Genomic DNA, 14950 nt, shown 5'->3' on the forward strand with positions numbered 1-14950 from the left:
GCTGTGTCCTCTGATTCTATTTTGAACAAAGAGAAATTTGTCTAGTCCCTTTTTAGAATCCTACAAACAGCAATCATATCACTTCTCTGCCTTTGCTTTTCCAATGAGAACATAATTTTACAAATTTATAATCTCAACTGACTTCTCAACTATAATTATTTTTAAATAGTCTTTTGTGACCAGGCTTAAAAATCCTATTCAAAACTTGGTCTATTCAGTTTTGCTGCAAATTTTGAATTGAATCTGTTATGAGATTACATATATTTACTCGATCATTGAATACTGCATTTTCTAAGGTAATATTCTGCATGGAGGTATCAATGAATATTTTTATAACCTGCACATCTCAATATTCATTTGAGAGAGATGCATTAATATTAGAGATTTCATTAACTTTCCAAATACAAAATCTTTCGAATGTGCACCAGCGAAGGAAGATGATGCAAATTCTTAAATGTCTTTAAATACACAAATGAAGATTAAATTACAAGATTGACCAAGTAAAATATGTATTTTTCTCAATCTTCTAGATTGTAAAACCGCATCAACGATTAATTAAATTTCCAGAAAGAACAGCCTCCCTTCGACCCAATGGTAAGTGTAGTTCAATTAAATTTCAGTTTCTTTGTTTATTGCCATAGGTCAGAAAACAATATTGACTGTTTAGCCTATGGAATGCTATGTTGAGATCCTTCTTTACTATTATTGAATTTACACAATGTTTTTCATGTTTTAAGGCACTTCACAGGCATGTAATCGGATAAAAATTGACACCGGGCCAACGGAAGAGATATTAGGATGGGTGACTAAATGCTTTGTCAAAGAGGTAGATTTTAAGCAGGATCTTAAAAGATAGTGGTTTCTGAAAGGAATTCCAGAGCTTAGCACATGAGACCAGAGGTGGAGGAACAGAGTTTTCAGAGGGTTGTAAGGCTGGAGAAGGTTACAGACATGAGGTGAGGCCATGGAGGGATTTGAGCATGAAGATGAGAATTTTAATATCAAGACATTGGTGGAATGGGTGCCCATTTAGATCACTAAGCACAGGGCTGATGGGTGAGCAAGACTTTGTGTGGGTTAGAATACGGGTAGCAGAGCTTTGAATTAAATCAGGTTTTTTGAGGGTGGAAGATAGCTTCAGACTTCCAGCCTAACAAAAGCACGGATGAGGGTTTTAGTAGCAGATGAGCTGCAGCAAGGGCGGAGACAAGCAAAGTGGCGGAGCTGGAAGTAGTCATCCTGGGTCTGGGTCTGTTGGAGACTAATTGATGGAGATTGTCATTAGCTAACAACTCTATTAACATTGTTGGATGATGGAGGCAGTAGAGAAAGTTTACTAGACTTATACCTGGAATGGGCAGGCTGTCTTACGAGGAAAGATTGGACAGGCTAGCTTGTATCTGCTGGAATTTAGAAGATTAAGAGGCAACTTGATTGAAACATATAAGATCCTGAGGGGTCTTGGCAGGGTGGATGTGGAAAGGATGTTTCTCCCTTTGTGGGAGAATCTAGAACTAGGGAGTCACTGTTTTAAAAATAATGGGTCGTCCATTTAAGACAGCGATGAGGGTCCTGAGTCTTTGGAATTCTCTTCCTCAAAAGGTGGGTGGAAGTAGAGTCTTTGAATATTTTTAAGGCAGAGGTAGATAGATAGATCTTTGATAAGCAAGGGGGTGAAAGGTTATCGGAGGTAGGTGGAAATGTGGAATAATCAGTTCAGCCAGGAACTTACTGAATGGCGGAGCAGGCTCAAGGAGCCGTGTGGCCTACTCCTGCTCCTATTTCCGATGTTCGTAGGCTTTTTTTTTTGTGATGGAGACTCCCAATATATTGAACAACGTCATTTATTTATCAATATACATGGTGATATTCCAGATTGCAGTAGAACAACCATCATGCAGGAACTGACCAGTCGATCGAACACAGCCTCTGCAGAGCACAGTATAGGACATTATTTACTACGTTTTTATCATATAACTCATACTCTTATTGTTCTGCTGCAACATGCATTATTATGTAAACATATTTCAGTATATTATTTGGAGCAAAATTTAAAGCTGTAGGTTTGTTTAAGGTTCTAACTTTCCAAGAATTAATCATAGATATTAAGATGTTCATACCTTTTTTTTTAAGGATGAACATCCTATAGTCTGAAGCTGTTGGTGTCTGAGGTTCTAAATTCAAAGCATAAGCCCCTAAGGAATGGGAAGTTGTGTTATGAAATAAGTGTAGCCACTGACCTCTTCTGAGCGTGCATGACTCTTCTGTGATGGCAGAATAGCTCATTTCACCTGGGCACGCATTCAATAATAGAAATATAACTAAGCCACGCCGTTCGTCCACTGTCGCTGGGTCAAAATCCTGGAACTCCCTTCCTAACAGCACTGTGGGTGTACCTACCCCAAATGGACTGCAGCGGTTCAAGAAGGCAGCTCACCACCACCTTCTCAAGGGCAATTAGGGATGGGCAATAAATGCTGGCCAAGCCAGCGACGCTCAAATCCCATGAATGAATAAAAATAAAAGATGGTGGCACAGTGATGTATCATTGGGAGGGAGTTGCCCGATGAGTTCTCAATATTTATTCCAGACCCCATGATGTCTCATGGTATCAGGTCAAACATGGGCAAGGAAACTTCCTGCAGATTACCAACTATCGCCCCCTCCGCCTCCCTCAACTGATGGATCAGTGCTTCTCCATGTTGAACACCAATTGAAAGAAGCACTGAGGATAGCAAGGACACAATAGGTACTCTGGGTGGGGGACTTCAATGTCCATTACCGAGAGTGGCTCTGTAGCACCATTACTGACCGAGCTGGAAGAGTCCTAAAGGACGTAGCTGCTAGACAGGGTCTGCAGCAGGTGGTGAGGGGAAAATATCTACTTAACCTCGTCTTTACCAATCTACCTGTTGCAGGTGCATCGGTCCGTGACAGTATTGGTAGGAGTGACTACCGCAAAGGGGCGGCACAGTGGCGCAGTGGTTAGCACCGCAACCTCACAGCTCCAGCGACCCGGGTTCAATTCTGGGTACTGCCTGTGTGGAGTTTGCAAGTTCTCCCTGTGTCTGCGTGGGTTTCCTCCGGTTTCCTCCCACAGCCAAAAGACTTGCAGATTGATAGGTAAATTGGCCATTATAAATTGCCCCTAGTATAGGTAGGTGGTAGGGGAATATAGGGACAGGTGAGGATGTGGTAGGAATATGGGATTAGTGTAGGGTTAGTATAAATGGGTGGTTAATGGTCGGCACAGACTCGGTGGGCCGAAGGGCCTGTTCCAGTGCTGTATCTCTAAATCAAAAATCAAAACTGGCTTGACAGTATTTTGTATTAATTATAATGTAAACTAATCTTGCTCCATATGCATGATTAAATCAAGTGCTTGAATTTAGACCTGCTATTAGTTTTACTGTAGATTGACCAGATATGTGCTGGTGCAATTAATTCATTGAAACATATCTTTGAATTTGTTCCTGATAGATAATTTTAGGTTTATTTCACTTAATTTATATGGAATATTTTTGCTGTAAGTCCAACTCGATTTTGAGAGCTTTGACATTGTTCTGAGATGACTGGAATCTTTTATAAATATAGGTAATGTTATAGAAATTTTGTATCAAACTTTTTTTAATTTTCTATTACGCCTACTCATGCAGTCTGTTATTGGGCTGATATACAAGCTTTTTACTACAATAGTTAACATTACTTACTATAACCTACTAACTTTTATAGTTTGAAATTTGGATAAACCAAATGTTGTGACAAAGGAAGGAATAAAAAATATATATTCATGGGATGTGGGTGTTGCTGGCAAGGTGGTGAGCAACCTTGATGTGCTGCAGTCAGTGTAGTGAAGGTATTCCTGTACTGCTGTTAGGAATGGAGTTCCAGGATTTTGACCCAGTGATGATGACGGAACAGCATTGTATTTCCAAGTCAGGATGGTGTGTGACTTGGAGAGGAACTTGCAGGTGGTGGTGTTCCCATGCACCTGCTGACCTTGGCCTTCTAGGTGATGGAGGTGTTGTTGAAGCTTGGCGAGTTGAAGTACTGTATCTTATAGATGGTACACACTTGCACTCTATCCACCACCTTAAACCTTCACTCCCTATACCACTGGCACGTCATGGCTGCAGTCAAGTGGACTGCTTTGTCCTGGATGGTGGTGAGCTTTTTTGAGTGTTGGAGCTATACTCATCCAGGCAAGTGGAGAGTACTCCATCACACTCCTGAACTGTGCCCTGTAGATGGTGGAAAGACTTTGGGGAGTTAGGAGATGGGTCACTCACCACAGAATACCCAGCCTCTTGTAGCCTGTATTCATGTGGCTGGTCCAGTTAAGTTTCTAGTCAATGGTGACCCCCAGAATGTTGATAGTGCGGGACTTGACAATGGTAATCCTATTGAATGTCAAGGCGAGGTGATTAGACTTTCTCTTGTTGTAAATTGCCTGGCACTTGTGTGCTGTGAATATTACTTACTACATATCAGACCAAGTCTGCTGTTGTCCTGGTCTTGCTGCATGCAGGAAAGGACTACTTCATTATCTGAGGAGCTGTGAATGGCTATGTGTGTGCTGTATGATGTACATTCTTTCTTTATAAACTTCTTTTGGCAAAGTTTTTAATTCTTGTATTCACTTTTATAGTGCATGAAGCTCTCAAATCAATGAATCATCAGGTACTGTCAAATTCAATCCAGAGACAGCAACCAACAGCATCTAGTTCAGTCTCTGCCTCTGTTAGCCAACTGTCTGGTCCACGTGACACTGTGGAAACAGTAAGATCTCTACCACAGAAATACAGAAGGCAACCGGTGCCAGCAGAAGAAATGGAGTACATTCAGGTGAGTGCACAATCTTGATAATTTTAATTTCCTAGTGCAAGGTTTACTCTTGAGTATATAGAAATGTGGGTGTACTTGGGGTGGTGGGTGGGGTGGGGAGCAGATGGGGATTAATCACTGTGCCTAAATGGTGAGAACTGAGGCACCCCTGATTATTGTGTACTGGGCTATATCCAGTGACCTGCAGAAAGCAACAGACAGCTCACTGATAAAGTGTAGTCAAAGATCATGCTGTTGTAGAAACTATAACAAATTAATGTTAATTGAATACATTTGAGAAGAAATATAAAAGGATGTGTGGGGAGGGCCAGGAAGTGGAATAAAAATAGGTAAATACTCTGTTAACCTGTCTGTGCTCTCCTGTAAACTTTGATATCAATACTCTGGTCTATATTCAACCATTTGTACAAATGAAACCAAAAGAGGTCCCAGCAAAGATCTCTGGGCCACACCACTATCCACATCCTACTGATCTGGAAAACAACTATTCACGCTTTCTATCCACTCAACTATCCCTTTTTATTGAAGCGGCTATATTTCCTTCAATACCATGTGCCTCAGTCTTTGTCACAACTTTATGTGCCATCATATCAAACTAAAATCACTGAGTACAATATGTTCCCTTTGTATCTTTGTGATTTCATCACATACTTCAAATATTAGCATGATCTGCCCTTTAGATGCTTGTTATCCCTGATGTAATTCACTGCAGCTAACAATTTTTAGTTCTGCAACAAAAGTTTAGCTCACATCTATGGAATAATAAATTTGAACCAGACACAAATATCTATTAGTACTCTTATAAAAATGGCTGAAAAGAATAATTAAGGGAACATTCATTGTAGTAGTTTTTTGTCTTTACCATCTACAGTTCATATATGGTGAGTATTCAACTTCATTTATACTGAATATGTTGATTATATTCACATATTGGCTTCATTCTGCTTCTCAACATTAAATTGCATTGAATTTAGCTTGTGTAATATCAAAATTTTGACCCTTTCTGCTCACCTGAACTCTTCACCTCCTGGTACCAACCTCTAGCAGGATGACTGCATTTGACCACAGGTACTCTATGGTACATCTATTGCAAATTTTTTTTTCATCAATTCATGGGATGTGGGCATTGCTGGCTAGGCCACCATTTATTGCCCATCCCTAATTGCCCTTGAGAAGGTGGTGGTGAGCTGCTGCCTTGAACTGCTGCAGTCCATGTGAGGTAGGTACACCCACAGTGCTGTTAGGAAGGGAGTTCCAGGATTTTGACCCAGTGCGAGTGAAGGAACGGCGATATACTTCCAAGTCAGGATGGTGTGTGATTTGGAGGGGAACTTGCAGGTTGTGTTCCCATGCATTTGCTGCCCTTGTCCTTCGAGATGGTGGAGATTGTGGGTTTGGAAGGTGTTGCCTAAGGAGCCATGGTGCGTTGCAGCAGTGCATCTTGTAGATGGTACACACTGCTGCTACTGTGCGTCGGTGGTGGAGGGAGTGAATGTTTGCGGATGGGGTACCAATCAAGCGGGCTGCATAGTTCTGGATGGTGTCGAGCTTCTTGAGTGTTGTTGGAGCTGCACCCATCCAGGCAAGCGGAGAGTATTCCATCACACTCCTGACTTGTGCCTTGTAGATGGGTGGACAGGCTTTGGGGAGTCAAGAGGTGAGTTACTTGCCGCAGGATTCGTAGCCTCTGATGTGCTCTTGTAGCCACAGTATTTATATGGCTACTCCAGTTCAATTTCTGGTCAATAGTAGCCCCTAGGATGTTAGTGGGGGATTCAGTAATCGTAATGCCTTTGAATGTCAAGGGGAGATGGTTAGATTCTCTCTCGTTGGAGATGGTCATTGCCTGGCACTAGTGTGGCACAAATGTTACTTGCCACTTATCAGCCCAAGCCTGGATATTGTCCAGGCCTTGCTGCATTTCTACACAGACTGCTTCAGTATCTGAGGAGTTGTGAATGGTACTGAACATTGTGCAATCATCAGCGAACATCCCCACTTCTGACCTTTGTGATTGAAGGAAGGTCATTCATGAAGCAGCTGAAGATGGTTGGGCCTTGGGCCTAGGACACTACCCTGAGGAACTCCTGCAGTGATGTCCTGGAGCTGAGATCATTGATCTCCAACAACCATAACCATCTTCCTTTGCGCTCCTTTGTGGGAGTCTTTCAAACGTCAGCTGATTAGAATCCAGGACCAGCATGGTCCTGTGAGAAAGAAAGACAAGTTTGGCAAGTTTCGGGAAGCTTGGATAACACGGGATATTGTGAGCCCAGTCAAAAAGAAAAAGGAAGCATTTGTAAAGGCTGGAAGGCTCAGAACAGATGAAGCACTTGAGGAATATAAAGACAGTAGGAAGGAACTTAAGCAAGGAGTTAGGAGGGTTAAAAGGGGTCATGAAAAGTCATTGGCAAACAGGATTAAGGAAAATCCCAAGGCTTTTTATACATATATAAAGAGCAAGAGGGTAACCAGGGAAAGGGTTGGCCCGCTCGAGGACAGAGATGGGAATCTATGCGTGGAGCCAGAGGAAATGGGTGAGGTGCTAAATGAGTACTTTGCATCAGTTTTCACCAAGGAGAAGGACTTGGTGGATGATGAGCCCAAGGAAGGGAGTGCAGATAGTCTGTCATCTCATTATCAAAAAGGAGGAGGTGTTGGGTGTCTTGCAAAGCATTAAGGTAGATAAGTCCCCAGGGCCTGATGGGATCTACCCCAGAATACTGAGGGAGGCAAGGGAAGAAATTGTTGGGGCCTTGACAGAAATCTTTGCATCCTCATTGGCTACAGGTGAGGTCCCAGAGGATTGGAGAATAGCCAATGTTGTTCCTTTGTTTAAGAAGGGTGGTAAGGATAATCCAGGAAATTATAGGCCGGTGAGCCTTACGTCAGTGGTAGGGAAATTATTAGAGAGGATTCTTCGGGACAGGATTTACTCCCATTTGGAAACAAACGAACTTATTCATGGTTTTGTGAAGGGGAGGTCGTGTCTTACTAATTTGATTGAGTTTTTTGAGTAAGTGACGAAGATGATTGACGAGGGAAGGGCGGTGGATGTTGTCTATATGGACTTTAGTAAAGCCTTTGACAAGGTCCCACATGGCAGACTGGTGCAAAAGGTGAAGTCACACGTGATCAGAGGTGAGCTGGCAAGATGGATACAGAACTGGCTCAGTCACAGAAGACAGAGGGTAACAGTGGATGGGTGTTTTTCTGAATGGAGGGATGTGACTAGTGGTGTTCCGCAGGGATCAGTGCTGGGACCTTTGCTGTTTGTAGTATATATAAATGATTTGGAGGGAAATGTAGCTGGTCTGATTAGTAAGTTTGCGGACGACACAAAGGTTGGTGGAGTTGCGGATAGTGATGAAGATTGTCAGAGGATACAGCAGGATATAGATCGGTTGGAGACTTGGGCGGAGAAACGGCAGATGGAGTTTAATCCGGACAAATGTGAGGTAATGCATTTTGGAAGGTCTAATGCAGGTGGGAGGTATACAGTAAATGGCAGAACCCTTAGGAGTATTGACAGGCAGAGAGATCTGGGCGTACAGGTCCACAGGTCACTGAAAGTGGCAACGCAGGTGGATAAGGTAGTCAAGAAGGCATTCGGCATGCTTGCCTTCGGTCGGGGCATAGAGTATAAAAATTGGCAAGTCATGTTGCAGCTGTACAGAACCTTAGTTAGGCCACACTTAGAATATTGCGTGAAATTCTGGTCGCCACACTACCAGAAGGACGTGGAGGCTTTGGAGAGGGTACAGAGGAGGTTTACCAGGATGTTGCCTGGTCTGGAGGGCATTAGCTATGAGGAGAGGTTGGAAAAACACGGATTGTTTTCACTGGAACGACGGAGGTGGAGGGGTGACATAATAGAGGTTTACGAAGTTATGAGTGGCATGGACAGAGTGGAAAGTCAGAAGCTTTTTCCCAGGGTGGAAGAGTCAGTTACTAGGGGACATAGGTTTAAGGGGCGAGGGGCAAAGTTTAGAGGGGATGTGCGAGGCAAGTTTTTTTACATAGAGGGTGGTGAGTGCCTGGAACTTGCTGCCAGGGGAGGTGGTGGAAGCAGATACGATAGCGACGTTTAAGAGACATCTTGACAAATATATGAATAGGAAGGGAATAGAGGGATATGGGCCCCGGAAGTGCAGAAGGTGTTAGTTTAGGCAGGCATCAAGATCGGCGCAGGCTTGGAGGGCCGAATGGCCTGTTCCTGTGCTGTACTGTTCTTTAAAATAAAAGCAAAATACTGCGGATGCTGGAAATCAGAAACAAAAACAAGAAATGCTGGATTCACTCAGCAGGTCTGGCAGCATCTGTGGAAAGAGAAGCAGAGTTAACGTTTCGGGTCAGTGACCCTTCTTCGGAACCTTCCGAAGAAGGGTCACTGACCCGAAACGTTAACTCTGCTTCTCTTTCCACAGATGCTGCCAGACCTGCTGAGTGAATCCAGCATTTCTTGTTTTTGTTTCTGTACTGTTCTTTGTTGTTCTAGTTATGACTCCAACCAGTGGAGAGTTTTCCCCCGGATTCCCATTGACTTCAGTTTTGCTAGGGCTCCTTGATGTCATACTCCGTCAAATGCTGCCTTGATGTCAAGGGCAGTCACTCTCACTTCATGAGTTCAGCTCTTTTGTCCATGTTTGAACCAAGGCTGTAATGAGGTCAGGAACTGAGTGGCCCTGGCGAAACCCAAACTAAGCATCACTGAGCAGGTTATTGCTAAGCAAGTGCCTCTTGATAGCACTGTCAATGATACGGCTCCAATATCTATTTTTTGTAAGCCTCCTACCTTGACTCCAGCACCATTCTGCTGGTCTCTCCTACCTAATCCCAATCAGCCAGCCTCCATTATCTGAACCACAGTTAGGTAGGGGAAGTTGCAGTTTGGTACTGGAGTTCAGGTAGGAGGTTTTAAAAAAAAAAAAAAACCATATTGGATCACGTTTAGGAATACCTCCTATGGTCTATGTAGCAAATGCAGACATCCTATCCAAACTAGACAATTAGGTTGTACAGGATTAGGAGAGAAGCAGAAATCTCTATATAATAAATGTTTTAGCCAGGTCCCGTGAACTTTGATATATTGACTTCACTGCAATCTGAAATTTTCCAAGTTCATGAACCAATCTGAGAATATATAGTTTTTGTTTAGAACCCCAACTCTGATCAATATGGAATTTTAGTGGAATGAATAATATTAATTTTAATGAACTCAAGGATAAAGCACAGAAGGAGGCCATTTGACCCACTGTAACAAATTTAATTGGCTATTTGTTTAATAATGCAAAAGCAAAATACTGCAAATGCTGGAAATCTGAAATAAAAACAAAGTGCTAGAAATACTCAGCAGGTCTGGCAGCATCTATGAAGAGAGCAATAAGAGTTAATGTTTCAGATCGATGTTTTGATCAGAGGTCATCGACCTGAAATGTTCACTCTGTTTCTCCCTCCACAGATGCTGCCAGACCAGCTGAGTATTTCCAGCATTTTCTGTTCCTGTGTTTAATGATGCATATTTTAGTCTGTTTTGGTTGAGTAATTGTTAAAGTATGTTGAACTTCACACTTACTACCATATTTTTGTTTTACAGCGTGGAGGACCTGAGTAGACAACTGCTTAATTCTGTCATTCATCAGTGGCTGCTTCCACTGTTTCCTGATTTTTGACAGATTTCCAAGCTGTGGATATAATTGCAATCCTTTTGAATACACTTCATATCATTGCGCTGACTACATGTCCTTGGGTTGAATGGATGTACATACCACAATATTCAATAAATGTTGAAAACTTGTTGCATTTCATAAAAGTAGAAACATCCTGGTGTATTCCCCAAACCATGCTCATTGATTTTCATAGGAAAGATTTGGTGAAATTAAACAGCATTTCATATTTCATCTCCAGGTGTTCTGTTCCTGGTAAAATTCAGTAAAGATATATTATTTCTTACCCCATTTTAAGGCAATTCTTCTATAAAGATCCTCCAAATTATAATTTCAATATTTTGATTTTCAATACACTTTTTAATTGTCATATGTAAAACATATGCAGCACAAAACATGGCACCATTCTTATTTTCAAAGTTCAATAAAATTTCATAACATATTTAAAATTAGGAAATTCAATATACATGGTTCCCAATAATTAGTGTATCACAATGTTTTCAAAAAAATGCTATTGAGTCCACTAATTTGAGAGCCTATGGAATGATATAATTCTGGCATATTGTCAATACTCTGTTTAAATGTAAAGTACATTGGCAGATTTAAATGCTTAGTTCTACTTTTTTTTAAAAAAAGTATTATCCATCTTTGTTTTCAGTACAGCAGTTGCTAAAGATGAATTTAAACCTATTGCTGAAGTAAGCATTGAATTATGCACTCTAAGAGAATTAGTTTTTAATTGAGTGTTTATATATTAAGTGTACCTTGCAGCACCATATTTGCCTCAAAGATTTGTAGAATAATGATTTGACAATGTAGGAAACTAGAAAATAATGTACATAAGACTGAGTTACAGGATGTTACCATCACCTGCATGTAAAATTTAGATTTATCAGCCGAGTGCAGGAATTTTAATGTATGGGGGAGAAGCATTGTACAGAAATATATGGAGATAAACTGTATACTGTATTGCATCTGTTACTGTCATGTCTTCAAAATTATGAATAAAAATTTAAGGAATTTAAATGTGATTTAAGTTTTTAATGTCTTGTGCAATAGACTGGTATGAAATATGATCACAAACTATTAATTTCCATGTCGTCGTCTTTGGCCTCCTTGTCGCGAGAGACAATGGGTAAGCGCCTAAAGGTGGTGGTAGTTTGTGAAGCAGTGCCTGGAGTGGCTATAAACGCCAATTTAAAAAAAAAAAATTCATTCATGGGATGTGGGTGACGCTGGCCAGGCCAGCATTTATTACCCATTCCTAATTGCCCTTGAGAAGGTGGTGGTGAGCTGCCTTCTTGAACCGCTGCAGTCCATGTGGGGTAGGTAGACCCACAGTGCTGTTAGAAAGGGAGTTCCAGGATTTTGACCCAGCGACTGTGAAGGAACGGCGATATAGTTCCAAGTCAGGATGGTGTGTGACTTGGAGGGGAACTTGCAGGTGGTGGTGTTCCCATGTATTTGCTGCCCTTGTCCTTCTAGTTGGTAGAGGTCGCAGGTTTGAAAGGTGCTGTCTAAGGAGCCTTGGTGCATTGCTGCAGTGCATCTTGTAGATGGTACACACTGCTGCCACTGTGCATCGGTGGTGGAGGGAGTGAATGTTTGTAGATGGGGTGCCAATCAAGCGGGCTGGATGGTGTCAAGCTTCTTGAATTTTGTTGGAGCTGCATTCTAGAGTGACAGACTCTTCCACAGGTGCTGCAGATAAAATTAGCTTTCGGGGCTGTTACACAGTTGACTCTCTCCTCACGCTTGTCTCTTTTCCTGCCAACTGCTAAGTCTCTTCGACTCACCACTCTTTAGCCCCGCCTTTATGGCTGTCCACCAGCTCTGGCGATCACTGGCAACTGACTCCCACGACTTGTCAATGTTACAGGACTTCATGTCGCGTTTGCAGACGTCTTTAAAGCGGAGACATGGACGGCCAGTGGGTCTGATACCAGTGATGAGCTCACTATACAATGCATCCTTGGGGATCCTGCCATCTTCCATGCGGTTCACGTGGCCAAGCCATCTCAAGCGCCGCTGGCTCAGTAGGGTGTATATGCTGGGGATGTTGGCCGCCTCGAGGACTTCTGCGTTGGAGATACGGTCCTGCCACCTGATGCCAAGGATTCTCCAGACACAGCAAAGATGGAATGAGTTGAGACGTCGCTCTTGGCTGACATATGTTTTCCAGACCTCGCTGCTGTAGAGCAAGGTACTGAGGACACAGGCTTGATACACTTGGACTTTAGTGTTCCGTATCCGTGCGCCATTTGCCCACACCCTCTTGGCCAGTCTGGACATAGCAGCGGATGCCTTTCCCATGCACTTGTTGATTTCTGCATTGAGAGACAGGTTGCTAGTGATAGTTGAGCCTAGGTAGGTGAACTCTTGAACCACTTCCAGAGCGTGGTCGCCGATATTGATGGATGGAGCATTTCTGACATCCTGTCCCATGATGTTCGTTTTCTTGAGGCTGATGGTTAGGCCAAATTCGTTGCAGGCAGCCACAATCCTGTCGATGAGTCTCTGCAGACACTCTTCTGTGTGGGATGTTAATGCAGCATCGTCAGCAAAGAGGAGTTCCCTGATGAGGACCTTCCGTACTTTGGTCTTTGCTCTAAGACAGGCAAGGTTGAACAACCTGCCATCTGATCTGTGTGGAGGAAAATTCCTCCTTCTGAAGACTTGAACGCATGTGTGAGAAGAAGATCCCAAACAGTGTAGGTGCGAGAACATAGCCCTGTTTCACGCCACTCAGGATAGGAAAGGGGTCTGATGAGGCAGAATTGTGCCTTTCATATTGTCATGGAATGAGATCATGCCGCTTTGGTGGACATCCGATCTTTGCTAGTAGTCTGAACAGACCACATCTGCTGACTAGGTCAAAGGCTTTGATGAGATCTATGAAAGCAACGTAGAGGGGCATCTGTTGTTCGCGGCATTTTCTCCTGTAGCTGGCAAAGGGAGAACAGCATGTCAATGGTGGATCTATCTGCTCGAAAACCACACTGTGCCTCAGGGCAGACACGCTCAGCCAGCTTCTGGAGTCTGTTTAAAATGACTCGAGTGAAGACTTTCCCCACTTTGCTGAGCAGGGAGATTGCAAGGTAGTTGTTGCAGTCACCACGGTCACCCTTATTCTTGTAGAGGGTGATATTGGCATCGCGCATGTCCTGTGGTACTGCTTCCTCATCCCAGCACAAGCAAAGCAGTTCATGGAGTGCTGAGAGTATAGCAGGCTTGGCATTCTTAATTTAAGGGGTAATGCCATCCTTTCCAGGGGCTTTTCCACTGGCTAGAGAATCAATGGCATCACTGAGTTCTGATTTTGTTGGTGGTTCGTCCAGCTCATCCATGACAGGCAGAGACTGGGCTGCATTGAGGGTGGTATCAGTGACCACATTTTCCCTGGAGTACAGTTCTAGGTAGTGCTCCACCCAGCGGTCCATTTGCTTGCGTTGATCAGTGATCGTGTCCCCTGATTTAGACTTGAGGTGGGGTGGGGGGGGGAATCTTCTTGATGGTTGGCCCAAAAGCACTCTCAATGCCATCATACATTCCTCTGATGTTTCCAGTGTCGGAGTCCAGCTGAATACGACTGCATAGGTGTTGCTAGTAGTCATTTGCACAGCGTCTGGCTGTTATTTGTGCAGTGTTTCTAGCTACTTTTAAGTGCTACGGATGTTAACTCGCTGGGGGCTTTCTTGTAGTTCAACAGTGCAGTGTGCTTAGCGGCTATGACAGGTTCCAGCTCTTCAAAGTGAGATTGAAATCAGTCTGCATTCTGCTTCTCATGTTTGCCAAAGATGGTCATTGCTGAGTCATAGATGGCGTCTCTGATGTGGGCCCACTTGGTCTCTGCATCCCCTGCAGGAGTGTTTTGTAGGGCTTTTTCAAGTGAATTTAGAAACTTATTTAACAGCTGTGGATAAGAAATTCTGTTAGTGTTGATGTGCTTGGAGTGATGTAGCTTCTTTGGTTTGAGTCTAACTTTGCTGCACACCAGGGAGTGGTCGGTGTCGCAGTCCGCACTGTGGAAGCTAGGTTTGGACACTGTTTGTCGAGGCTCGCCTTGTGACGATGAGGTCCAGCTGGTGCCAACGACGTGATCTTGGTGCCTCCATGAAACCTGTTGACAGGGTTAAGGATGAAAGGACGAGTTGGTGATGTAGAGATTGTGATAGGTACACAACTCCAGCAGCCTCTGTCCATTCTCATTCATCCTTCCAATGCCATAGCGCCCAAGGCAGGAGAGTCATGGTTGGCCCCAACGCTGGTGTTAAAGTCCCCCAGCAGGAACAAATGTTCGTTATTAGGAATGCTACTAATGATATTATGGAGTTCCTCGTAGAACTGGTCTTTAACTTCAGGTGGGGAGTAGAGAGTTGAAGCATAGATGCTGAGTAGGTGTACTGGACAGTATGCCATTTGGAGGTTGCTCTATCATG

The 14950-nt window shown here is 43.2% G+C and overlaps 1 protein-coding gene across 1 annotated transcript in view; it reads left to right on the plus strand.

Annotated features, from left to right (window-relative positions):
• The window catches only part of kgd4 (alpha-ketoglutarate dehydrogenase subunit 4), a 40485-nt gene extending 28948 nt beyond the window's left edge, over positions 1-11537 (plus strand). Inside the window, exons 2-4 of the mRNA XM_068028803.1 lie at positions 531-594; positions 4649-4845; positions 10442-11537. Of these exons, the coding sequence (XP_067884904.1) occupies positions 531-594; positions 4649-4845; positions 10442-10459 (279 nt within the window). The 3' untranslated portion in view covers positions 10460-11537. The remainder of the gene's footprint in view (positions 1-530; positions 595-4648; positions 4846-10441) is intronic.
• Positions 11538-14950: the final 3413 nt, after the last annotated feature.

Source organism: Heterodontus francisci, chromosome 4, assembly GCF_036365525.1.
Source record: "Heterodontus francisci isolate sHetFra1 chromosome 4, sHetFra1.hap1, whole genome shotgun sequence".
In the NCBI taxonomy this organism is placed as follows: Eukaryota; Metazoa; Chordata; class Chondrichthyes; order Heterodontiformes; family Heterodontidae; genus Heterodontus; species Heterodontus francisci.